The sequence below is a fragment of the Misgurnus anguillicaudatus genome, unplaced genomic scaffold (assembly GCF_027580225.2).
Source record: "Misgurnus anguillicaudatus unplaced genomic scaffold, ASM2758022v2 HiC_scaffold_33, whole genome shotgun sequence".
In the NCBI taxonomy this organism is placed as follows: domain Eukaryota; kingdom Metazoa; phylum Chordata; class Actinopteri; order Cypriniformes; family Cobitidae; genus Misgurnus; species Misgurnus anguillicaudatus.
The window spans coordinates 8,640,683-8,667,630 of record NW_027395283.1 but is presented as its reverse complement, the minus strand read 5'-3'; the positions used below and the strand labels follow the sequence as shown (position 1 = coordinate 8,667,630).

The 26,948-nt window shown below is 39.0% G+C and overlaps 2 protein-coding genes across 3 annotated transcripts in view; both read right to left on the bottom strand.

Moving 5' to 3' along the window:
* Positions 1-26,948, bottom strand: part of LOC141363221 (NLR family CARD domain-containing protein 3-like) — a 460,117-nt gene that overhangs the window by 227,832 nt on the left and 205,337 nt on the right. The gene's annotated exons all lie outside the window — the stretch shown is intronic.
* Positions 1-26,948, bottom strand: part of LOC129439022 (protein NLRC3) — a 133,040-nt gene that overhangs the window by 79,852 nt on the left and 26,240 nt on the right. For both annotated transcript variants that reach the window (XM_073865811.1, XM_073865812.1), the window contains exons 4-5: positions 22,298-22,390; positions 12,775-14,583 (exon numbers count right to left, since the gene is read on the bottom strand). In XM_073865811.1, coding sequence (XP_073721912.1) covers positions 12,775-14,583; positions 22,298-22,390 — 1,902 coding nt within the window. The remainder of the gene's footprint in view (positions 1-12,774; positions 14,584-22,297; positions 22,391-26,948) is intronic.

Here is a 26,948-nt window from a genome sequence, read left to right as displayed (position 1 = left end):
CTTTTTCTCAGTATGGAAATTGACTCGATCGATTTCTTGGCGTGTTTTACAAGAGCGCGCAACCAGTCAGTTCTGACTTGCCTAGGTTTAATTCAAGGGAAGTACGCGGTCCCTCTGAAACAATTTCAGAAGCTCCTAGACATATGGATTCAGCTGCGGCTGTGACACTGCTCGAGCTGCTTCATATGAGACCGCTTCAGCATTGGTTTTACGATCGAGTCTCGAGGAGAGCGTGGCGCAACGGCATTCACTGTGTAACCATTACACCTGCGTGTCATTTCAATTTTACCCCGTGGCAGACCCAGCATTTCTGATAGCAAGATATGCCCCTGAGTCGGGTCTCCTGGCATTCTGTAGCACATACGATGCCCCCAGCACGGGATGAGCAGCCACGTATGACGGGCTTGCAGTCTCAGGGGTGTGCATAGCACCCCAACTGCCGCGAGCGGTGCGCTGTATATCTGGGACTTGTACGCTCCGCTATGGAGATGCGAGGGAAGGATGTATTAGCCGGCACCGACAACATTGCGATTGTTGCGTTATTTACCGTTAAGGCGGTTTCTGCGCTCTTGTCACCTGTCGCATCTCGCTCGTCATCTCCTCCTTTGGAGTCAGAAGCATCTGAGGTCCCTTTGTGCCATTTACATCCTGGGTTCGCTCAATACAGCGGCAGACGCGCTTTCCCGAGCTGCGCGCCCGGCTAATGGCGACTCCACCCCCAGACGGTTAAGCTAATTTGGAAGAAGTTCAGTCGTGCGCAGATATATCTATTTGCGTTACCGCACGATACCCACTGTCGCCTGTTTTATTCACTAACGGAGGGCAGCCTCGGCGTGGATGCGTTGGCACACAGCGGGCCGCGGGGGACGCGCAAATACGCATTCACTCCAGTGAGCTTAATCGCACAGACACTGTGCAAAGTCAGGCAGGACGAGGAGAGCCTTTTATTAGTCGCCCCGTACTGGACGACCAGGAATTGGTTTTCAGAGTTAATGCTCCTCGCGACAGCCCCTCCCTGGCGAATTCCCCGGAGGAAGGACTTTCTTTCTCAAGGAAGGGGCACATTATGGCACCCGCGCCCCGACCTGTGGGATTTCCATGTATGGTCGTTGAGTGCGCGCAAGGTTTAGGTGATTTATCGCAAGCGGTATCTAACACCATCGATGCGGTACGAGCACCGTCCACAAGACGGGCTTACGCGCTTAAACGAAACCCTTTTCGTCACCTGGTGCTCTTCGCAACGCGAGGACCCCAGAGAATGCTTAACATTGTGCTTTTATATATCTTCAACATTTCAATTCAATTCAATTTTATTTATATAGCGCTTTTCACAAATGTTAATTGTTGCAAAGCAGCTTTACATGAGTAGATGTAAAGGAGAACACAGAAAATCAATAGATAATATAAGCAGTAGAACATAGCGGCTAAGGTTGAACCGTACAAGCAAGCGTATTAATAGTGTTACATATACAGTAAAGTGCTAAGCTAAGCCAAAGTTGTCTGACTCTCCCTGGGACTAAAAACCCCCTAGGAAAAAAACCCGGTGGGAAAAATCCTAGAAGGACAAAAACCCTTGGGAGAGATTAATATGTATATAAATATATAGATATAGATACGGTAGGGATAGGAAGCGGATTAAACTGGTTCAGCCGGTGTTCGTTGGTCGGGCATCGGCTAGGCATGACGTTGAAGAACAGCCAGTAGATCAGTGGTGTGATGACCTTCACAGCAACAGGAACTGGGTCTGTTTGTGTCATTGTCCTCGGGCCCGAGGACGAGACAGGGAGACAAAAACAGAGTTCTATTAGCGTAGGGGCCGTTCGCATGTAATGCAAGTGTCATACATTATGGTTGCTTAAGTCAGCTCGGTTCCAGACAGGCTAACTATTGCGGCAATAGTGTATTACCCATATGAGGTGTGTGAGTGCTTTGTTCTAGACAAAATAACTACTGCGTGAAAAGTACATTCATGGACATATTTTATGTGAATGCTTTGTTAAAGAAGAATGTCTTAAGTTTAGATTTAAATTGATCGACTGTGTCTGATACTCGAACATTATTTGGTAAATCATTCCAGAGCTTAGGGGCTAAGTAGGAAAAGGATCTACCACCTTTAGACACTTTTGATATTCTAGGGATAATTAAGAGACCCGAATTTTGTGAGCGCAGTTTACGTGGTGGATTGTATTCTGATAGTAGTTCTTTAATATACGAGGGCGCTAGGCCATTTAAGGCTTTGTAGGTGATTAGTAATATTTTAAATTGTATGCGATATTTAACTGGTAGCCAGTGTAAAGATGCCAGAATTGGACTAATGTGGTCATACTTTTTAGATCGAGTAAGCACTCTTGCGGCGGCGTTTTGAACCAGCTGTAGCTTGTTTACCTGATTTGCATGGCATCCCCCGAGTAACGAGTTACAATAGTCTATTCTAGAGGTCATAAAAGCATGGATAAGCTTTTCTGCATCTGATGCAGACAGCATATGGCGTATTTTTGAGATATTTCTAAGATGGAAGAATGCTGTGCGGCAGACGTTGGAGATATGACTATCGAAAGATAGATTGCTGTCGAACATTACACCTAAATTCTTAACCGTGGAAGATGGCACCACAGTGCAGCCATCTATGGACAACTTGTAATCTGACATGCTATTTTTGTAGCGATTTGGTTCAATAATAAGCATCTCTGTCTTATTGGAGTTTAGCATAAGAAAGTTATGTGCCATCCAGTCCCTAATATCATTAATGCAGTCTGTTAGCTTAGCAATCTGGTGGGTTTCGCTAGGATGTGACGAGATGTAAAGCTGGGTATCATCCGCATAGCAGTGAAAACTTATGTTATGTTTCCTGATAATGTCTCCTAGAGGTAACATATATAACGAGAATAGGATAGGGCCTAAAACTGATCCCTGTGGTACGCCGAATTTAACCGGGGAGTGATATGACTCTTACTCATTTACATAAACAAAGTCATAGCGATTGGTTAGATACGATCTAAACCAGGCTAACGCCTGACCACTGATGCCAACATAGTTTTCTAGTCTACTGAGTAAGATTCTGTGATCTATTGTGTCAAAGGCTGCACTAAGGTCTAGTAATATAAGGATTGAGATTTCACCACGATCGGATGTTAATAGGAGGTCATTTGTAATTTTAAGCAGCGCTGTCTCTGTGCTATGGTGGGGCCTGAATCCTGATTGGAACTTTTCATATGTATTATTATTCGCTATGAATGTGCGTAGCTGGCTTGCCACTACTTTTTCTAATATTTTAGAGAGAAAAGGTAGGTTTGAGATAGGTCTAAAGTTATTAAGATCTCCCTGGTCAAGGTTTGGTTTTTTAATGAGCGGTTTAATAACTGCTAGTTTGAAAGCTGTTGGAACGTATCCTAATTCTAGGGATGAGTAAAAGATATTTAGTACCGTGTCTGACACTACATGAAATACCTCTTTTAGTAATTTTGTGGGAACGGGGTCTAGTATACAGGACGATGATTTGGATGACATTACTAATTTAGAGAGCTCTTCTATTGTAGTAGGTTTAAATGACTCAAGATGTTCGTATGGTAATCTAGAGGTAAATGTACTATTGGGTATAGTGGTGGCCGCTTGCGTAGTTTTAATGTTTTCCCTAATAAACATAATTTTGTTAGTAAAGAAGTTCATGAAGTCATTACTATTGTGTTGGAGTTTACTATTTGTTTCTGTTTGTTCTTTGTTTCTAGTCAGTTTCGCAACTGTGCTAAATAGGAAATGAGGGTTGTTTTGATTTTCTTTAATAAGCGTACTGAGATAGGTAGATCTGGCGGTTTTAATAGCCTGTCTGTAGTTTTGAACACTCTCTTTCCATGCTGAACGCCATACCTCTAACTTTGTGCTTCGGTAGTTTCTTTCCATTTTTCTGGCTACTTTTTTAAGGGCTGCAGTATGATGATCATACCATGGAGCTGGCGTTTTTTCTTTGATTCTCTTTTTTCGAATGAGAGCAACGGCATCCAATGTGCTAGTGCAAATGTTGTTCAGGTTTTCTATTATAATATCCAGATATTCACCGTTATCTGCTACATGTTTCATTTGAGACAGGTCTGGAAGAGTGCTAATAAAGCTATCTTTAGTGGTGGAAATTATTGTTCTGGCTAATCTGTAGCATGTTGTAGACTGAGGGGTCCTATCTAGAAGTATCGTGTAAGACACAAGGCAATGGTCTGAAATGGCATCGCTCTGGGGTGATATTTCAATATCATTAATATTGAGTCCAAGTGACAGAATTAAGTCTAATGTGTGCTTACGAGTATGCGTTGGCCCCGATACGTTTTGTTTAATACCGAGAGAATTAAGAACATCCATAAACGCACGTCCTAATGCATCTTTTGGGTTATCCACATGAATATTAAAATCACCAACAATAAGAGCTTTATCTACCGTGACTGTGAGTTCAGATAGGAAGTCGGCTATTTCTTTAAGAAAATCTGTGTGGTGGCCCGGAGGCCTATATATGGTAGCTAAGATGAACGAAAGCTGTTTGTTGTTACAATCAGTTATTTCCATATTTAACAGTATTATTTCGAACGAATTAAATTTTAATTCAGATTTATGGTTTACTTTGAATATTTTGTTGTATATTGTAGCTACACCACCCCCTCTCCCTTTTAGATGAGGAACGTGTTTATAGTAATAGTCTTGTGGGGTGGATTCGTTTAAACTGATGTAATCGTCTGCTTTAAGCCAGGTTTCTGTTAGACAGAGTGCATCTATGTTTTGGTCTGTAATTATTTCATTGATAATTGGTTCTTTATTGGTAAGCGATCTAATGTTAAGAAGGCCGAATTTTAACATTTGAGTTTCATCTGTTAATGTATTGTGTTCTAATTTTATGTTAATAAGATTTGTGCGAGACGAGGTAAACGGTGCTCTGTATTTATTTGTTCGAGGAACAGACACAGTAGAGATGTGTTGGTACTCTGGTAAAAAAGGCTCTATGTGCTGGGATATATGTGATCTTGACATGTCAAGGCAGCTAACAGACTGATGGGTAAGCCGATCTGTCTGTTTCCTGACCTGGGCCCTGGATAGTCAGACAATATCAAAAGTAAGACTATTGGTCAGATTTCTAGAAAGTATAGCACTTCCTTCCGGAGACGGATGGAGGCCATCTCTCTTTACCAGGTCAGGTCTTCCCCAGAAATGTTTCCAATTGTCTATAAACCCTACGTTATGCTGACATCCAGCCATGAAGAGACACTAATCTACTGTAAGTTTCATCCCTCCGGTAGGCGGGGAGGGGACCAGAGCAAATTACATTGTCTGACATTGTTTTTGCAATTTCACACACCTCTTTAATAGTATCTTTGGTGATCTCCGACTGGCGGAGTCTGGTGTCATTCGTGCCGGCGTGAATAACAATCTTAGAAAACTTACGTTTAGCATTAGCCAGCACTTTAAGTTTGGATCTAATGTCAGACGCTCTGGCTCCCGGTATACAATCGACTATGGTGGCTGGTGCCTCAATGTCAACGTTCCTGAGTATAGAATCTCCAATAACATAGGTTAGATGGTAGTCTGTCACCCTCCACCATTAAAGTTGATATCGCCGCTATTTCTGCTCATCACTCACTTATTAACGGCAGATCAGTTGGCCAGCATGATTTGGTTATTAGATTTTAAGAGGCGCTCGCAGGCTAAACCCCTCGCGCCCTCCCTCTATTCCTCCGAGACCTGTCCATGGTGCTGAAGCCCTACTACAGGTTCCGCGTTCGAGCCTTTGCAGTCTGCGAGTCTGAAGTTTTTGTCAATGAAAACTCTGACCCTGCTAGCATTGGCCTCCGTGAAGAGAGTAGGGGATTTATATGCATTCTCTGTTGACGATTCGTGCCTTCAGTTTGGTCCTGCTGTCTCACCGAGACCCAGACCAGGCTTCGTGCCCAAAGTTCCCACCACTCCCTTCAGAGATAAGGTGGTGAGCTTGCAAGCGTTGCCCCCGGAGGAGGCAGACCCAACCATGGCTTTATTATGCCCCGTACGAGCGTTACGCATCTACGTGGATCGCACACAAAGCCTCAGGACCTCAGATCAGCTCTTTGTTTGTTACAGTGGTCAGCAGAGAGGGAAAGCTGTCACTAAGCAGAGGATGTCTCATTGGATAGTTGATACTATCGCCCTTGCTTATAATCTGCAGGGCATTCCTTGTCCATTTAATTTGAGAACTCACTCTACTAGAAGTGTTGCCTCATCTTGGGCACTCGCTCATGGTTCCTCGCTAACAGACATCTGCAGAGCTGCTGGTTGGGCGACACCTAATACATTCATTAGATTTTACAGTGTTCGTGTCAAGCCTGTCTCCTCTCATGTACTTTCCTCGTTAGGGGCAGCACAGAGAACAGGCTCGCAGGTCGGCTTGCAGCCTCCGACTGCTGCTCCAAACTGAGCTCAGTATGGAAGGCCATCAAGGCAAAAACGTGTAATAATTTGTTTTGCTTTCCTCCGCTGCCTTGGCAGCCTGATGTTGCGGAGCATCCGCTGCCAGCCTCTCACTAGCTGCATCCTCGTGAACCTGTGTTTGGCTCGGGCATCCACATTGCGTCCCACCGGGTTCCTTTGTGAGTATTTTTCTGTGGGGTTAATCCTACTAGCCCACGTTTCCCTCAGCAGAGCACTGCTTTGCTTACACAGCCCCGGCTGTCATTTATATCTCAACTACAGTTGACTTTCTCCCACCAATAGCCCTTAACGGGGCGGTGGCTTCCGCAGCGTTCCTATACCGCTCAGATAGGGCGCTTCCCAGTCACTGGCACTACTGTGGGGTTAAAGGAACATCTAGTGCCCGGCCTTCTGCCTTAAAACCTAATTCTCCTTATCCTTAAGTGGAACCGGAGGGCTTTTCGCAGACACTGGAAGAGGTCAGCCCTCAGTGGCATTTTGGTAGGGATTCCCAATTCGTCGGTCACGACTTGACGTCATAGTGACCGACTGAAAGGGAACGTCTCGGTTACGTATGTAACCCTCGTTCCCTGAAGGAAGGGAACGGAGATGTCACGTCCCGTCGCCACAGGGCTGCTCCCTGCTGTTTATCAGCCGGTCACACATTCCGGCTTTCTCAGCAAAATGAAGCTAATTTCCATATTTGCACCTGTGGCTTATATGCGCACCTGGCGGGGCGGCGCCAGCATTATGCAAATATCTCAATGCCAAGTTCATTGGCGTTTAAGTAGAGTACGAAGCGGATTGGTCTCTCTAAGCGAGTTCCCAATTCGTCGGTCACAACGTGACGTCTCCGTTCCCTTCCTTCAGGGAACGAGGGTTACATACGTAACCGAGACGTTTGTCATTAAAGGGCCATTTCACCGATAAATGCATTAATCTTTATGGAAAATGGGTCATATTTGTAGTCAAATAACATAAATTTAGAATTTTGTGTCTATTTGACCGAGAAAAGACAGAACTTTAGAGCACACTTGTATGAAAAACTACAACTCCCACTATGCACCACAATGCACAGCTCTGCAAGCCACTCCCATTAATCGGAACACGGCTCAGACATGCTATTATGTACATAAATGCCACATTAGTAAAACAAAGAAAATAGCCATCACCACTGTGTCTGACACACACCAATCATGATTTACTTTTAAACGTGATGTTACGTTGTGTTACACACAATAACACTCTGGTCTGGTGTGTAGCAAATTCTTATTCAAACAGTAACGTGCGGTTTCAGATCCGCAGTACAAATGTCTTTCCAAGTACTTAAAAAAAGGGTATGCATTTTAAATGTTTATTTAGTTTTACCAATTTTCTTTTTGTCTCTTGTTTACTGTAATCACATTTGTGTTATTATTGGCCTCACTGCTCTCACAATATAGACATATAAAACACCGCTCAGATATGCTATTGTGTACATAAATGCCACGTTAGTATAACAAAGAAAATATAAACACTCACTTTAGTCAGACGTCCGTTTATCCCTGCATCCTCCACACAAACGCGTCCCCTGCATAATATCTCAACAGACACGCTGCCTCAGCTCTTGGAGCTTGTGCTCATAAACCAAAACACGTCTTTGAAATGAGCACGCGACCAGAAACATTCACAAAACAAACGTTCATATCTTCATCTGATCCAGAAATGTTAAACCGAAAGCACACAGCGCGAGTCCGTCCAAGCTCATATACTCCGCAGCGCGTCTGCTCGTAAACCGAAACACGTCCGTGAAATAAACATGTCCAAACGCGCGCAAAGTTTCTCTCTTGCCTAGAAACCTTCACCAAACAAACGTCCATATCCTTATCTGATGCAGAAATGTAATAAAGCAAGAACACAGCGAGAATACAGGCAGTAGTCTGTCCAAGCTTCTCTACGCAGCAGAGGCCGATGGTTGCGGTGTCTTCCCCCGGCTCCTCTACCCAGCCGAAGCCCAGGCTCCGGCCTACTCCTCGGGCTTCTGTTCCTACATCTGCCTCAGCTCTTTGCAGTATTGTGGCTCATAAAGGTGCCATGAACAGCGGATTAGAGCATCACGCTTGCAAAATCACCCTCTTGATTAACTTCCACTGTTATTGTAACATGAATTCTGGCTCGCTCCACAACTTCTGTTTAGCTTAGCTTAGCATAAAGATGGCGGCTGATCGTTTTTTCCCGTCTGTGTTCGTATATTTTCGTAAGTCCCACCCACTGATCTGTAATTGGTCTAAAGCGTGAGTGGGTCCCACCCATAGCCCCCACCTTGGAAAAATGAGGAATGAGTGTCTGTAGTCTTTCACACTCAATAGAGATACAGGATTTCCTTCTTTCAATGACGCAAAATGACAGTTTTTACATCATTGAAAGAAGGAAGTGCCTCACTGAAATCAGTATTTCTCCCCTCTCAGGAGAAACTGAGGGAATGATGCACGACCATTCAAAAACATGACTGGGGTTCTAACGGTACACAGCTTAATGCAAATGGGTGAAGTTTCCCTTTAAGAAGTTTTAGAAACTTTGGACAAAAATTTTATAGCTGTATATTTGGGACATACAAACATCAAGAATCAGAGTATGAATCTCAACCATGGTAACAAAGAAAATAGCAAACAGTTCATTATCCATGCCGCAGTGCATGCTGGGAGTCCTAAATGAGATTTGTAATTTGTCGATACCCAGCATGCATTGCAGCATGACGTTTTTCATTTAATTGTCACCGTTGTTGAGATTCATACTCTGATTTTTGATGTTTGTACGTCCCAAATGTACAGCGGTTAATTTTTGTCCATCGCTTCTAAAACTCCTTAATGACAAACTGTTGTGAGTGCTGGATCTCATTTACATTATTGACAGAAAATAAACTTTTGATTATTAAATCAATTAATTAGATGACAATCTTTACCATTATCTACCAACTGCTACAGAATTGCACTAACTTTACATTACTGTAATAAATGTGCTTTATACACACAAAGTTAACACAACCAGAGAAAAACTAGCAAGCAAAAAGTCAAGGTTCAAGAGTTCAACTAAAACAAACATTAATCACAATAATGATGACTTTAAATGAAACAAATCATCAACATCTAAACCTAATAAGTGAATCGTGTTTTCTACAGCAATATTTTTAGAGAACATTCAGAAATAATGATTTATAATAGTATTATTATTTTTTTTAATTAAATAATAAAATGCAATGTTTCCCTATCATTTACATAACAAGCCAATAAAGAAAACAGTTGTTGTTTAAAACATTGTGTGAACATTAAAACATGACATTGTCATAACGTTTGAAAATGGTAGAATGTAACATTCATCTAACGTTCAGACAACACAGAAACGTACTTAGAAAATCAAGAAAACTGAACATTTTTTATGTTGGCAGAACTTTTTTGGGAACGTTGGGAACTTTTTTTAGATTGACTGCTGATTTATTTACAACATTAGGAAAATGACTTTTAGAAAAGATTCTCCCAAAGTAAGAATTCAAAATAAAATCATAAAATAATTAAATTAATTGTATTAAACCAACACTACTGTATGTAGTTTTTCGACCTTTAAATTATGGGCCCTATTTTAACGATCTGAAACGCAAGTCCGAAGCGCAAAGCGCAAGTGACTTTGTGGGCGGATCTTGGGCGCTGTTGCTATTTTCCCGGCGGGAGAAATAAGTCTTGCACCGGGCGCAAATCAATAAGGGGTTGGTCTGAAGTAGGTTCATTATTCATAGGTGTGGTTTGGGCGTAACCTCAAATAAACCAATCAGAACGCTATCCAACATTCCCTTTAAGCGCAAGGGCGCAAGTTCCTTGGCGGGTTGCTATTATAATGACGGATTTGACAGGCGCACGCCAGGAGCGGTTCACAGCCGAGGAGACCGACGTTCTTGTAAGAGCAGTCAAAGACAGAGAAGTTGTTTTGTATGGGGATGGGAGAAACCCGCCCAAATCAGCGTCGGTTAAACAGGCGTGAGAGGAAATAGCCGCAATTGTCTCATCAGCTGCGCCAAGCACTACAATGATGTCAGGAGACGGGGGGATCCCAAGCTTGCCAGCATAAATCGGGCACGCCGGGCACACAGGAGGACATCGCTGCATCCACCCTCACTGCTGAAAGGGTTTGGGGGCTTTGAAATCGGACACAAGAAACGCAAGCAAGGTCCAACCCCAAAGTACACTTACAAATCAAGTTCACATACATGAAGGTTTCTTATGAAAACATTTTAATTATTATTTAGATAAAATAAACGTAATACAGCCACACAACAAACTTATGAAAATATTTTAATCGTTATTTGCATGATAATTGTTTAACGCTGCCACACAAAATAAATAAAAACTATCACCACAATGCTCACCACAATGATTTCTCCTTTTCTCATGTATTAATATTTTTTATTGTAACAATTTATGATTTAATGATTTCCCTTATCTTATATTTTTATTGTAACAATTTATGATTTGCAAAAATAACTGTTGCATCTGTGTAGATTAGATAAGCAATGCGCGTTGTGCACGCTATACATTATGGTCAAGCATGCGCCCTTAAAATAGCATAATGAACCACGCGCAACGCGCCACTGACTTTAGACTAGGTTTTTTTTGGTTAGTAGCGCAATTGTTTTTTGAAACTGCAAAATAGCATAAGAGATGGTTTGCGCCGGAGCACGCCTCCATTTTTGCGCTGAACCGCCCAGGGAGCGCAAGTTCATTCCCTAGTTTGCCAACGTGCGTCTGTGGAGGGAAAAACCCGCTGTGCGCCGGTGCAAAATACAAAATGATACATGCGTCACTGACAAAGTCAATTGCGCTGGGTGCAAGATAGGGCCCAATGTCTCTAAAATTATTTCAGTGGTAGAACAACTCCTGTATGAATTCTACTGTAACCTGATTAGCCTCCTAGCTGCTACAGCCACAATCGTAAGTCGCGTGATGGGTCGGAGAACAAAGCCCCGCCCCTCCCCTACCTGCAGAAGAGTGTTTGATACCAGGCACTGGTGGCTTTTCAACCACATGGGGGAGCCATAAACCAATCTTACATGGAAAACTACATAGTGTTGTTTTAAAGGGGACATTCCACAAGACGTTTTTAAGACATTAAATAAATCTTTGGTGTCCCCAGAGTACATTATGTGAAGTTTTAGCTCAAAATACCCTATAGGTAATTTATTGTGGCATGTTAAAATAGGCACTTTATGGGTCTGAGCAAAAATGCACCGTTTTTGTGTGTATCCCTTTAAATCCAAATGAGCTGCTCAGGTGGGCGGAGTCTGAAGCGCTCACGCTGAAGACAAGACATCGCATCAAGAGGAAATATTCTCTCATGAAAGAAGTTGTTGAGAGATGTTCAGCATTATATATTTGAACAAGTTTCAAAAGTCAATCATTTGTTTTATGCATACTAAATACATGTTTATCAGCAGATGGGGAACATTGTGGAATAAAAATAAAGACTTTTAGGTCTCATGCTGCCAGTGTTTTAAACAGGCACAATGATTTTCAGCATGTTACAATAAAATACACATTTAAATGATCTGTAATAAAACAACACGTTTAATGCTTAAACTTTAGAGAAACAGATCAAATGACATGTTTAAGTTTATTGTGTACACATATTGAACACATTGGCGCTTCTGTCAGTCTCTCATCTATCTTGTAACTCCTCGTATTCATTTGAAACGTCAGAGAAACATTAAACAACATATTTATGATATGATAGTGAATAGGCGTTGTTCTCTCGCTCTGTCTCATGCAGTGCATTAATCCTCGTGTTCATTCATATAAACTTCAGAGAAACATATTAAAAAACATACTTGAAAGCAAACCGTCGCGTTGCTCTCTCTCTCTCTATCTCTCGTTTGTTCGTTCGCTCGCTCTTTCTCACTCACTCTCTCAATATCTTGCACTTAGGCAATTAATAATCATCTTAAACCTTTATTAATACCATTAAAACTACAAGTTATAAGATTGTAGGCTCCTGTTTGTGTTTGAGGGAATACAAACACGTCTTGCTGTCAGTCATTCTTTCTCTCTGTCTATCGCACTCGTGAGGCCGTTCATGGTTGGATAGCGCAGATGAAGGGGCGGTATCATTATAATAAGAGCCCCTAATACGTCAAGGGGGAGCGAAATTCGAATGACCTATTTATTCACATGCTTGCAGAGACAAAGGTACATGGTTGCTATTTTTCATGTTTTCTGGGTTGGTAGAAGCACCGGGGACCCGATTATAGCACTTAAACATGCAAAAATACTGATTTTCATGGAATGTCCCCTTTAATATGTAAACAGTCATGTGATTGTTGTTAGTTTTACTTACTGGAGTTTTTTGGTTTCTTTAATCACAAGCTGCAGTTTCACAAGAACTTCATCTGCTGTATTTTTATTTCCAATAAATGATTTTAGATCAAGTTCATCCAAATGCTGCTCAGACATCAACAACACAAAAACTAAAGCTGCCCACTGTGAAGAGGAGAGTTTTGTCTTTCCTACTGATGAAGATCTCACATAACGTTGAATCTCCTGCAGCAGTGAATCATCACCCAGTTCATTCAGACAGTGAATCAGATTGATGGATTTCTCTGTAGACAGATTCTTATTCATCTTCTGTTTAATGTACTTAACAGTTTTCTCTTTCTTGTAGGAGCATCTTCTCATCTGTGTCAGTAGATCCTGTAAGAGAATCTGATTGGACTCCAGCGAAAGACCCAGAAGAAAACGCAGGAAAAGATCCAGATGTCCATTTTTACTCTTTAAAGATTCATCTACAGCTCGATGATGTAACTCAGATAATAAATGCTGTTTTAATGATTTATATACTTTGTGAAAAATGTTAAAAAGATGAACTGGTTTAGGACTTTGATCAAACACATTTCTGTAATTGTTTGTGAAGGAGATGTGAGCATAAAGAGCTGCTAGATGTTCCTGGATGCTGAGATGAACAAAGCAGTAAACTTTCCCCTGATACAAACCAAACTCCTCTCTGAAGATCTGAGTACACAATCCTGAGTACACTGATGCTTCTGCTACATCAATGTCACACTCTCTCAGGTCTTCATCATAGAAGATCAGATTGCCTTTCACAAGCTGCTCAAAAGCCAGTTTCCCCAGTTTGAAGATCATGTCTTCATCTTTCTTCTCATAGTCCTTCTGATGTTTGATGTTTGTCTGAATGATCAGGAAGTGTGTGTACATTTGAGTGAGAGTCTTGGGGATCTCTCTTCTCTCTGCTTCACTCAACATTCTCTCTAGAACAGTGACTGAAATCCAGCAGAAGACTGGGATGTGACACATGATGTAGAGACTCCTGGATGACTTCAGGTGTGAGATGATTTGATCAGACAGACTCTCATCACTGATTCTCTTCCTGAAGTATTCCTCCTTCTGTGGATCAGTGAAGCCTCTTATCTCTGTGACTCGATCAACACACTCAGAGGGGATGAGATCAGCTGCTGCTGGTCTGGAGGTGATCCAGATGAGAGCAGAGGGAAACAGATTCCCCTTGATGAGGTTTGTCAGCATCACGTCCACTGAGGTTGATTCACTTACATCACACAACCTCACACTGCTGTGAAAATCCAGAGACAGACGACACTCATCCAAACCATCAAAGATGAACAACACTTTATATTCATCACTGAAGATTTCCATTTCTTTTGTTTGTGGGAAGAAAAGATGAAGAAGATCTAAAAGACTGAGTGTTTTGCTCTTCATCAAATTGATCTCTCTGAAAGGAAGTGGAAATATGAGGTGGACGTCCTGATTCTCTTTCTCTTCAGCCCAGTCCAGAATGAACTTCTGTACAGAGACTGTTTTTCCAATGCCAGCGACTCCCTTTGTCAGCACACTTCTGATGTGTTTGTCTTGTTCAGGTAAAGGTTTAAAGATGTCATTACATTTGATTGGTGTCTCCTCTGTTGTTGTTCTTCTGGATTGTGTCTCAATCTGTCTCACCTCATGTTCATTACTGATCTCTCCACTTTCACTCTCTGTGATGTAGAGCTCTGTGTAGATCTCATTCAGTAGTGTTGGGTTTCTCTTATTTGATGTTACCTCATACAAACACTCAAACTTCTTCCTCAGATTTGATCTGAATGTTTTCAGGACTTCAGCAAGATTAGAGTCATGACTGTAAATTAAAAGTTAATATATCAGATTATTACACAAATACCTGAAAGAGTAAAAATGTATAGAGCGAAATGTTAGTGTCATAAGACACATGACATTTAAAGCCCATCTTTCAAGTTGAAGATCACTGTGAATGAACGTGTAGATAAATAGTGTAGGAACTCGACTTGACGTGAAGAAATGAATAATAAATGTGTATTAAAAAGTTTTTTTTAAAGAAATTGTGAGAAAAATTACTTCAGCTGTAAAAAAAACCCCGCTCTGATCGGAAGAGAGGCAACGGCAGGTAAATATCATCTCTTCGTAATGGATTCAGACAGTGAAGATGTTGCAGTAGGGGTAAATGTCAACTCTTACGATGGTCCATTACAGTATAATTACGAGCCCCCTAGGCAAGAGAGGGGTCAGGCAGAGTTAAGGGGAAGGGTAAATGGACAGAGGAGAGAGATAGAGTTGTGGTGTGAGGAGAATCGTTGAAGAATTGGGCAGGTGTCTTGGTGAGTGACCACAGGCTATAGCTAATTGTGGCTAACGTGTCTCCATGTTTATCACATTGTAGTATCTTTAATAAATCATATTTAGCAATATTGCTGCCGACTTTGTTGTTTTTCAAGCATCCATGTAGGTTGTCACCAAGTATGCCAGCATCATATGTCTTAAAATAATAAATTTAGATCCCAGATTTTAAATGAATGCTGTAGGCTATAGCTTACATCTGTGACCGTCTAGAAATTCTTTACATTTCTGCACAACATAGTTTATCGTGAAATTTTGTAGAAATTGCTAGTGTTGTGGTTTTTCTTTTCCTCAAATGAAACAATCTTCAGTCTTAGGTTTTGATTTCAAGAGATAGACTTTTATTTTCCGGATAAAATAAGAAGCCGAGGCCGCCCTGGTGAATCCCCCCAGAACCAGAGTGTTGTCCTGGGAGGATCCTCCAAATCAGTCTGACCCTCTGAGCCAGGGCTTGGTAAATATATAGGTCTTTGTTCCCTCCCCTCCCTGGTTCAAACAATATGTTTCTGTTCACAGAGATGGGCATAAATACATGGAAATGTATTTCAAATACAAATACAAAATACTGTGTCGAAAAATGTATTTAAATACAAATACAAAATACTGTGAGGAAAAATGTATTTAAATACAAATACAGTATTTTGTATTTTGAAAATACACAAAATACATGTGAAATTGGTGATTCAGTGCAAGTATCCCTATTAGGCTGAAATCTATCTGGGTCTATTTCTGAATGCCAAAAAGCATTTAGATTTGTGCAACTGCTTAAAAAACTTTCATTTTATTTTACGTACCTCTTGATTTCCCCTGCCCTGTAGGAAATAAAAAACTACAAAAAAACTTGGTAACACTTTACTTGAAGGGGTGTGCATAAGACTGACATGACACATTCATAATCATGACATGACATGTGTCATGAACATGAAGAAGATTTTATGCACATTTATGACAACTGCCATTAAGTGTCATTTACTCAATTATGTAATTTTAATGCAAAGATGACATTGTTTGAGATATCTTTGACAACTTGACACATAAACCAATACAACACAACTTGTTATAAATTATAAACAATAATTATCAAACTTAAGAAACTAGCTTTGTAGGTTAGCATTACATTAAACTGTGATTTAAATGTCATTAAGTGTTAATACTATATCAAATATTATTAATACTCATTATACTCAAATAAACATTATGAACTGAAGAATATTCATGATGCTGCTATAAAACTATTTAACAGAGTATTAACACTTAATGACATTTTAATGACAAATTCAATTTGTATCACTTGTAAAAAGTGGTCAGTTATGTTGTCTTGGTTAATGTCAAGTTGTCTTGACAAGTTATAATGTATTTGTTAATGTCAAGTTGTCATTACAAAGGCATTTCAAACCATGTCATCTTTGCAATAAAAATGACATAATTGAACAAATGACACTTAATGGCAGTTGTCATAAACGTCCATAAAATCTCCTTCATATTCATGACACGTGTAATGTCATGATTATGAATGTGTCATGTCAGCCTTATGAACACCCATTCAAGTAAAGTGATGTTTTATAAAAACGTCATAAAAACTTTTTCATGTGTCGTCGACCAACAACCTAAACAGTTTATATGTGAAGAAATCCACGTATTTACATCCAAGGCCGCGTTATCCTAATGGGCAACATGGGCTGCAGCCCAGGGCCCCGAACACTAGGGGGCCTCCGAGACAATTCTATTTTGAGTTTTTAAAAACATTTTGATTGATGTAATTATGCGTAAGTGCTACCTAGAGCAGAGGCCCCCAACCACTGGGTCGCAAGAATGTTCTTAAATTTTTTTTTATAATAGCTACGTAATAGCTTATGGGATATTTTGTCCTTTAAGAGCCGACTTCAAATAACATCGATCATTTCCACTCTTGTACAAGGTCTCTCTCTCTCTCTCTCTCTCTCTCTCTCTCTCTCTCTCTCTCTCTCTCTCTCAGCGCATCCGCAATCACATTGCTGTTTTTAGAGTTTGAGTATACATTACTTCTAAAATACAGAGGTATTATTTATGAATCATTTGCAAATGTACCTCTGCAAACGTACCTCGCAAATCATGTATACGTGTAAACGTTCAACCTTGTAACATCGCAAATGACTGAAAAGTAGGCTAATTTCAGAATTATCCAGATCAAACCATGATCAAAATAAACTCTTTAACTGCAGTAATAATATTTTAACGGGTACACTTTTAACGTAAGACAGCATCCAAGACATAATCTATTAAAGACTTCTCCCTGTATTAATTTCGTGTAAGAAGGCTGTGTCTTTATTTCTTGTTTGTGTATGGATCGACTTTTTTCTTAGTTTAACTGTTTGATGGATACACGAATAGCCATCTTCTGTGGTAAGTCCTTACATTAAAAAAATGTATATGCAAAAGCGAAGTTGTAAGATAAGGCAACATGCATGTTTCAATGCCAGGCGACAACTGTTTAATTTCGCGTACCTAATAGTATTGAAGTCCCCAGTTCGTCAAAAAATGACGCGAAAGGTATACCCTCCGCGTCAACATATTGACGCATGGTCAAGTGTCGTCAAATATTGACGCCATGGGTGTGAGACCGTGTTAGTTTATTCTGTTTCATGTTTATTTCGTTTCGTTTTGTATAGCAACCTGCCTTCGCTTTTTAAAAATAGTGTGTGTTGATAATAAACGTTTAAACTAACATTGTGATATGCTGAAAATATTTATTTTAAATAGTTGTTATTATAGGCAAGTGAAGTGTTGATTTAGAGGCTCAATTCATCATACATGTCGTCAACTTGCTGTCGGCCGCTAACCACTAGTTATCATAAAAAAGAAATATAACTATTTTGCAATTTAAAACAAAACTGAACTGCTTTAATTGCTGCAAGAGTACAGCTGTACAAGCTGTGTAAGCAGTTATTTTTTGCTATTTCTGCGGATTTCTTTTGCAAAATCTATGCAGAATTTTGCAGAATGATTTAAAATGTTTTAAAACGATCCGAGAGAATGTGCGCTGTGAATATTACAAAAAATAAAATATTTTATAACATATTATACATTTTATTAAAGGATTACCCTGAATTAAACTAGACCAACATGAACCAACAGATAATGGATAATGTGCTTTCACGACCACAGAGTTTTATATAATATACATATATTACTGTCTACAGTGTAACAGTAAAAAGAAAAGGCTTCTCATAATGAATGTAGCGTATATAGCAAGATAATTTCATCAATTTAACAACACAATGTATATATATATTTATCTTGTAAACGGATTTGAAATAAAAAATAATTGTCGTGTCACGTAGCAAGAGAGACGATAGAGATCTCATTAACTTCTCCGCCGTTCAATTCAAGTTTTACATATTAAATAGACTAATAAAAAGTTTGTGCTTCTCTCATAAAAACCTCACAGCAGACAGCAGAGACTTCTACTCACAAACATACGCGATGCAGTAACTATATCTGCGGACACAGATTCCTAATGGGGAGAATTAAAAAGTTCGGACTCGGTCGGACTCGGGCTGAGAATTCTGGGCTCTACTTCTTTTGCGTCAACTTGATTTTAATAATTTAATTGAGGAATTATATTTAAAGAAGAGCAGACAGAAGCACTTTTAGTTGTGAGTTGCATTTAATAAATGTTATTTTCTGGGCTGTTTCTGATTGTAAAATTATTACTTGATAATATTGTTTAATTTATTTAAATAATTTCAGCCTACTTTTGCGTCAACTTGATTTTAATAATTTAATTGAGGAATTATATTTAAAGAAGAACAGACAGAAGCACTTTTAGTTGTGAGTTGCATTTAATAAATGTTATTTTCTGGGCTGTTTCTGATTGTAAAATTATTACTTGATAATATTGTTTAATTTATTTAAATAATTTCAGCCTACTTTTGCGTCAACTTGATTTTAATGATTTAATTGAAGAATTCTTTTTAAAGAAGAGCAGAAAGAGGCACTTTTTGTTGTAAGTTTTATTAAATAAATGTTATTTTCTGTGCTATTTCTGATTGTAAAATTATTTGATAATATTGTTTAATTTATTTAAATAATTTTAGCCATTTAATGTTGCACATACGCTGTAAAAAACACTGGATTTACAAAAAATATAGACAGTGCATCGTTTTTGCATCCCCTTTTTTTAGTAAGTTTTACTAAAAAAATTACGCAATGGGGCACTTAGTAAATCCAGCCTTTATTTTTTTCAGTGTATATTGGGGGGGGCATCAAACCAGCTTTAGCCCAGGGCCTCACAAAGGCTTAACCCGGCACTGTTTACATCTCACGAGACGAGTGTTTGAAGTGTTGAAATTATTCTGCAAACTACTTTCTCTCATCGCTGCTTTTTGATGGTTTTGAGAACAATTACTCACGAGTCGCCCTCTGTCATTTACAGAATTACAACGGAGAGGACGTCAAGCATAAAAATCTTGTAGGTTTACTGAGGAGCCTGCAGGTTCAAGCCGTAGAGTAGAGCCATGCGAATTGCAAAAGTGTAAACAAGGCTTCAACTGCCCAAAGCTAAATATTTTACTATGTTCTTAGCTCAACTTATGGTGTATGGTGGCACAAAATAAAACGTGATTTTTAAGTGAATAAAAAATGAGAACTATATTGTATGGCGGAAGAGCACTTCGTTTGCAGCACTTTGACCTCTGGCGCAGTAACATCATTACTCCTGTGAAAATGTTACTGCGCGCCGAGGTCGAAATGCTGCAAACTAAGTGCTCTTCCTCCATGCACTGAAAAAAGATAGTTATGTATTCATTTGTCTAAGTTGAGGTAAGAACATAGTAAAATATTAAAAATGGTAGTTTTCCTTTAAGTCAAAAGTGTAGGCCTATTTGTCAGCGTTCCACACTCTGTCTCAGTCGTGCAACGTGCAAGTGCAACTGCCTGCCAACGTGCAAGTGTGAATTTGAATTTCCTTTCGCGACAGTTATAATAACACAAATCACATCACACCCAATAATTCAATCGCCCTTGCTATTTTCCCCACTCCAACATTTCAATTATTGCCCACTAAAAGCTGCACAGATATATTTGCTTACCTAAACTCTGTTGTCTGGTCTGAACTAGTTGATGCATGAAAACAGCACCCTGACTGGTTGACTGGCTCAAAGTATTTTGAGTATTTTAAAAATACAAAAATACTCATCTTAAATGTATTTAAATACAAATTACATTTAATTTTTTTCAAAGGCTTTAAAATACAAAATACTATTTTGTATTTGAAATACGTATTTTAAATACATGTATTTGAAATACTGCCCATCCCTGTCTGTTCAGGCTTGTAACTTGAAGAACCACATGACAGTCCTCAGACCACTGTCTCCTTTCCATGACCTATTTGACCCTTGGCTATTCCCTATACAAAAACCCTTTGTGCCCGACATGAATACACACATCTGTTCTTAAATCGACACAGATGGTTTTTAAACTCCTAACACATAAGGCATAGTTGGATTATAATGGTAAACTCATGATGCACATTTAAAGATTAAAATAAACTACTTCACTAGCTGATTTTTAGGGCTCTATCTTACACCCGGCACAATCTCTCTTGGACATAAATAAGGTCTAATTATGAGACGTTAGAAGGCGTAAAGAGCTGCTTCACCTGCAGCCTGGTAAGTAAATAAATGCTGCTTTAAACAAATGCATCTGTTTTTAAATGTTTTTTTTTTAAATGCTACCTCACGGATTTATTGTATATGATGAGTCTGTACCTGTGTATATGGTGAGATGAGAAACATTTTTAAGTAATGATTTAAAAAACTCGTGACACTGTCCAAGTGAAACGTGAGGAGAGCCGTTTGTAAATTCTTTATCTCCTGTTTGTTACAAATAAAGTATTTTTAGAGTACAAACCTTTTCTTACATACTTGTAAATTATTTTTTGATGATATTGGATAGCCATACATTTAAAGCAATTAAAAGCCTGCTTTTTTACTCCCATGACAAAAAGAAAACGGGTTTTAAAGGTTTTAATGAAAAAATAACAATTTCAATAAAAGTGAAAAACAACACAATTGTTTAACATTAATCTTAAACTGGAGATCTTCTTCCTCCGCTTAGTTTTTCAGTTTACAAAGTCCGTCATCTAAATAGGGATTAGACATAGCGCCAGTGCAACAGGCTTTTAAAGGGGATGAGAGCTGAGACTCTCATTGGTTTACTGCACGTTACGCCCAAAATACTCCCATTAATCATTAAAAAAATAGGACCAACCCTTTTCGACCATGCGCTCGGCACACAAACCATTTTTCTCATCTTTAAATTAGCAAAAGTGGATTCGGACACGTCCATTTAGACGTTGCGCTGTGCGCTTTAGACAATGCCCTTAGATTGTTAAAATAGGGCCCTTAATCAGTAACTGGATTCAGACCTAGGTGTTCGCATGTTCCACTTCTGCAGATGTCAAGTGTTTGGGCCGTAACATTATATCTGAACAACATAATCGGCCAGCTGGAATTCCGAACTTAGCCGGCTGTTGTACTACTCCCCTCTTAGTATTTTCGACAGACATTATGTAAATAAGCTCGCATGTACTGCAGAGTACGTATATGAAAGCAGTTACTGTTCAGGTTAGGACGAGAATGCCGTTCATGTAAATACAGTCATTGTTACAAGGATCTTTATTGTAAAGTGAAGGCAGCGAAATTGATTCTCTTTGCCTGGACGAAACGTACCCAAGCATTGAAATCTTTGTGTTTCTTGTTTGGAAATCGGTGGACCTGATGGCCAGACAAGTTGGAGTTGTTGCATCCAAAACAAACACAAGAATTCACCATTGTGACAACTCAAACTAACGATAACGACAATCTCTATTCTATGTCTCCACCTCTCAGACTACATAAACCCACACTGAGAACGATGGTGGCAGCGCCTGTGTTTGCCTGTCGTTACGTCATATGATGCGTTCTCTGGGAAAGGGTGGTTTTTTGGAGCATAGCTTAGAATAGGCACACTTTTTTTTTTTTTTCGCCCGTGGGTGTTGTAAAACATATGTATTCTCTTATGTATATATTTTTTAATTTACATTTTCATACAATATTGTGTATAAATTAAATTATAAAATTAACATAAAAGATGGGCTTTAATGGTTTGTAAAATGTTACAGAGGCAAAATAGAAAAGGTCAACATTTTCTACTAAATAAAATAAAATCCTATAATTTACCTGAAATGAGGACTCGTGTTTTCATTGAAGTCTTGTAGTTGATTCTCAGATTGTTCAATCTTCCTCCTCTGACAGTCAGGTTCTGTTATTCGTCTGGATGGCAAGAATGAGAATCAAAAATTTCTTTACACTTTATTATTAGTGGAATTTTCATGTAACTATTACCTTTACATTTTTTACACTGCTGTGAATTAGGGATTTGCACGAATGGTTGAATATTTAATCTGAAATAATAATTTGAATAGAAGAAATGCTATTCGAATGTTTGTTAACTCTTTCGCCGCCATTGGCAAGTTAACTTATCAATTAAGAGAAATCTCTTCCCTGCCAATTATGAGTTTTTTCCGGCAAAACCGCTATTATCAACCATATGGCGCTCCTACCCAACTTATGCAAACAGGAAGCAACCCCTCCTCCCAAATCATTCTGAATATGATCTATAAGAAATGCAATTATCTTATTTTTACTCAAAATTTTGTATTTTTGATGAAACCCACCCATATTTGAGAGGTGATAAAAGCGAACAAATGAAGGTAGGAGTTATAAGGTAGTCTTTATATATTTAAAGAAGAACATTTTCTAGAAGGCATTAAATCATTAAAAATGCTGGTTCTGGCTGGCAACTTTTAAAAACCACTGGGGGGGGGGAAGTGTTATTTTGCCACCACAGGGCTTTTTCACTTCACCTGTACTGTCTTTTACAGACTTTAATCTAAAATACACATGAAAATTAATTTGTATGTATTTCTGATTTTGCATTATTTGTTAATGGATTAGTCCATTTTCTTAAAATCCAGATAATTTACTCACCACCATGTCATCCAAGCTCTGGGCTGGGTTTCCTGATAATGTTGTCTCTTAGCGAGCTACGAAGACTCAAGTTAAACCTTAAAGGCACACTGCGAAACTTTTTGGCCACTAGGGGGCGCTAGACATGTATTTTTCATGCCTAGCGCCCCTAGAGGCCACAAGCGCCGCAGCACTGTCACAAAGAAAAAAGAACTGACCAACCTTGAAACTAAACTAAAAACTTAACCTTTAAAACGCTAAACGATCAACATTTTGAGGCATCAGGGAGAAACGCAGTCATGTTACAACTTTCTGATGAGGAACTTGTGGCAGAAGCCATTTCTCAATCTGAAGGTAGCAGCCTCCGGATGTCATATTTCTAAGCTGCATACGTCATCAAGACTGTCTTATTTCACAATATTAACAATTATAAAGTTGACTGTTATACTTAGTTAATCGTAAATTGTTGCAGTATGCTTATGACTTGCGAATGTAATGAATCAAGATCGTGAGTTTATATAAAAAAATTGCCTTAAAGGGGAATCAAACCTGGGCTGCCCGTGTCATAGGTTCGTGACACTAACACGGTGCCACAGAGTCACATAATAGAAATTGCTCTCTACACTCCTTAAGTAGCCTTCAGCAAAATTCACGTTAAAAATAAATTGTGTGGAGGAAGTGACGTATGCCGTAAAGCAGTCGAATTTTGTAGTTTTTTTTGTGCTCTGGTTACTACCCGAAACCCTAAGTTTTAAAGTACGAGTAAAAGCGATACAGACCCCATCAGGCTATGGTAGACATGTCATTCAACCTATTTAAAGTTGATGTACTATCACAAGGGTCTTGAAAATTTATTATGAAGGTTGAAAAATTACATGGTGTCACTTTAACTAGGCGTGTTTCTTGAACTGTACCTTAGCGGGTTTCTTAACTCTTTCCCCGCCAGCATTTTTCATGATTTTCACAAAAGTTTAATGCCTTCCAGAAAATGCTCCTTTTTAAATATATAAACAGACAATATATGAAATAAAAGAACAGACCCTCTGCTTTCGGACAAAAAATCTGTTTCATCTTACCTTCATGTGTTCTGTTTTTATCACCTCTCAAATATGTGTAGGTTTTATCAAAAACACCAAATTTTGAGCAAAAAGCTGAGATAATTCAATTTTTGTGAAGGACTTTTGATGGAGATCAGATGCAGAGCGATCTTTAAAACATACACGGACATACAGCTGTTTGCCATAGGGCGATACTTCCGGTTTCTATAAGTTGCGGAAGAGGTGGATAATAGTGGTATTGCAGATTGACAAGATAACTCGTCAATGGCAGGGAAAGAGTTAAGGTAGACTTTCTTACGTATGATGTTACCAGGTGCTGGCCATGGCGATGGTGCTGAATAGGTTGATATTAATTGCTCGACAATTAATTGTTCACTTTATGTAATAGGTACTTTGTTGCAATATGAGATAGCGGTTTTCTTTATTAAAGACGCATTTCAGAAATAGTTCAAATTAAATTTATTAGTACTATCTTGTAAAAATATTTCAAATTGCAATTAATTAAATTCAACATTTGACATTTTATATCAAACCCGTCCAAAACCCGCAACTTCTTATCGAAACGTATCATGCAAAAACTTGTTTCAATGCGTGCGCTATGCCTTCACTTGAAAGGATAATTTATATCAGGGGTTCCCAATAAGTGCGTTGCACAGGGAATAAAATGGGTTGTGCAAGTCACCTGGCTTGGCTGTGCATTACACTTCAAATTTATAAAAACAAACTGTTGTTCATTAGTTCACGTTTATTGTACTTGGACACTGGATGCACAAGCAGGGCGTTTACAGTGAAGATAAAGCTTATTGGACGCATCTCTGGCGCCTGTCTGTCAACCTTAAATATAGCATATAAAATATATATTAGTAATGCTTTAGATTTTATCTTTGATTAGTTTTAATGTGGAAATTTTGACCTTAGGAGACTATACAAGCAGTAATCAAGTGGAGCAGTTCCTTTTAAATGTTTATGAAGAATATGGCATTCATGTCACAGTGTAGTATGAGGTTGAGGCACTGTGACTAGCCTCATACACAGCTATTATTATTACACAGCCACCATTAACACAAAGCACGATTCGAATGCCGGCATTTAATGCATCCACGGATCTGTGTAGTGGCGTAGTGTATTGTGCATCTTTAAAGGCGGAGTCCACGATGTTTGAAAAACGGTTTGGAGAAGGAGACGGGCCGACTACCAAAACACACTTATAGCCAATCAAATCAAATCAAATGCCGGGTTGCGTATGTGTGGGGCGGGTCTATCAACAGAAGGTCCAGATTCTATTGGGGTAGGTGCGTGTTTGTTTAGGTGATTTCAAATATCAACATTGGCTTTCAAACATCATGGACTCCGCCTTTAATGTTAATGTTTTGTTGTTTATCACTGTTTGTTACTTCCCAAACAAAACTACATTTCATCTGCCATAAAACATTGAAATAACCACACACATATTCTTTATCTACTATCATTTACTGGGCAATAAACACGCATACAAAGATTACAAACACTCACCAGTCTCCATTTTCCAGAACCAAACCTGTGCAATATACAACCTAGTGATGGTCGTTTTCGAAGCACTGCTTCATGAGGCTTCGAAACATTTACGAATCTTTTGTTTCGAATCAGTGGTTCGGAGCTTGTTTCAAACTGGCTCAAGTCACATGATTTTAGCAAACGAGGCTTCATTACGTCATAACTGTTTCGAAACGTTTCGAAAATCCGATGATTCACCACTAGGGGGAGTTGATCACATGACCAGTGTCTAATATGTTTCGGTGAACTCGGGTCAGTTTTATTATAAAAGTTCATAAAACATTTATCCTTCTGACTAATAACACTGCCATTTTGTCTACTTTTTGTTTATAGACAGATTTAATGACAAAAATGTGCATAATTAAAAGGGTAGTTAGCTTTAATGATTTGTTTGCCCTAAATAAACTAAAAACACATAATATACTTTTAACTATGTCTAAGGGCGTTTTCACACCTAGTTCGTTTGACCCCTCCAAACGCTATCAGAGCAGTTCAGGGTGTATATGTGAACAAACCAAGTGATCTCAGACCCCCCTAAAAGGACCCAAAAGCGAACCGAACTCAGACCACTTCTGGGGGTGGTCTGAGTACGGTTCGCTTTTGGGTTCTTTTGTGGTTCTATTTCTTTTTGATATGTGAAATCAATGAGGTCCCGGTCCTTTTCGCATGTGGTTTTGACATTCAATCAAAATCAGCTGCTCACAGAAAGCTGGGGTCTGAGTTCTTATGAAGTTGTGATGTGAACAAGAAAGGGTCTGAGATCACTTCAGTTCTGAAGAGGACCAAAAAAAGAATTGGGTCCTCTTTTAAGTCCACTATATTGTGAACACCAAAAGGTCACATTCGGCTAGTCCCTTTTCTGGTTCACTTTAAGTGAACTGGGTTTGGTTCTTTTAAAATGAAATATATGTGAAAACACCCTTAATAAGTTAAATCATTTTTTTAAAAGATTTTAATACAAATCTTGCTATTATTTTGTTTAAAAAAAGTGTAAAATGTTTGGACATATCTGCTTTTACACTATTTTGACCAACAGGGGACGCCAGCTTGTGTGGTGTTTCGAACTGCTTCGGAAAACTGAATCAATCTGAGCAGCCATTTTGGTTGTGACATTATATGGGTCACCAGTTAATGCCTGTATAAAAGTGTTCTGTTTTTCTGTTTAAAGTCTTAATGGTTGTTTGATATGTGTGGAATTTTGTGCTTGTACTTATTTATTTTCATTAATGTATATTTTGTTGCCCATGTATGTTTTTATAGTTAGAGGAGAA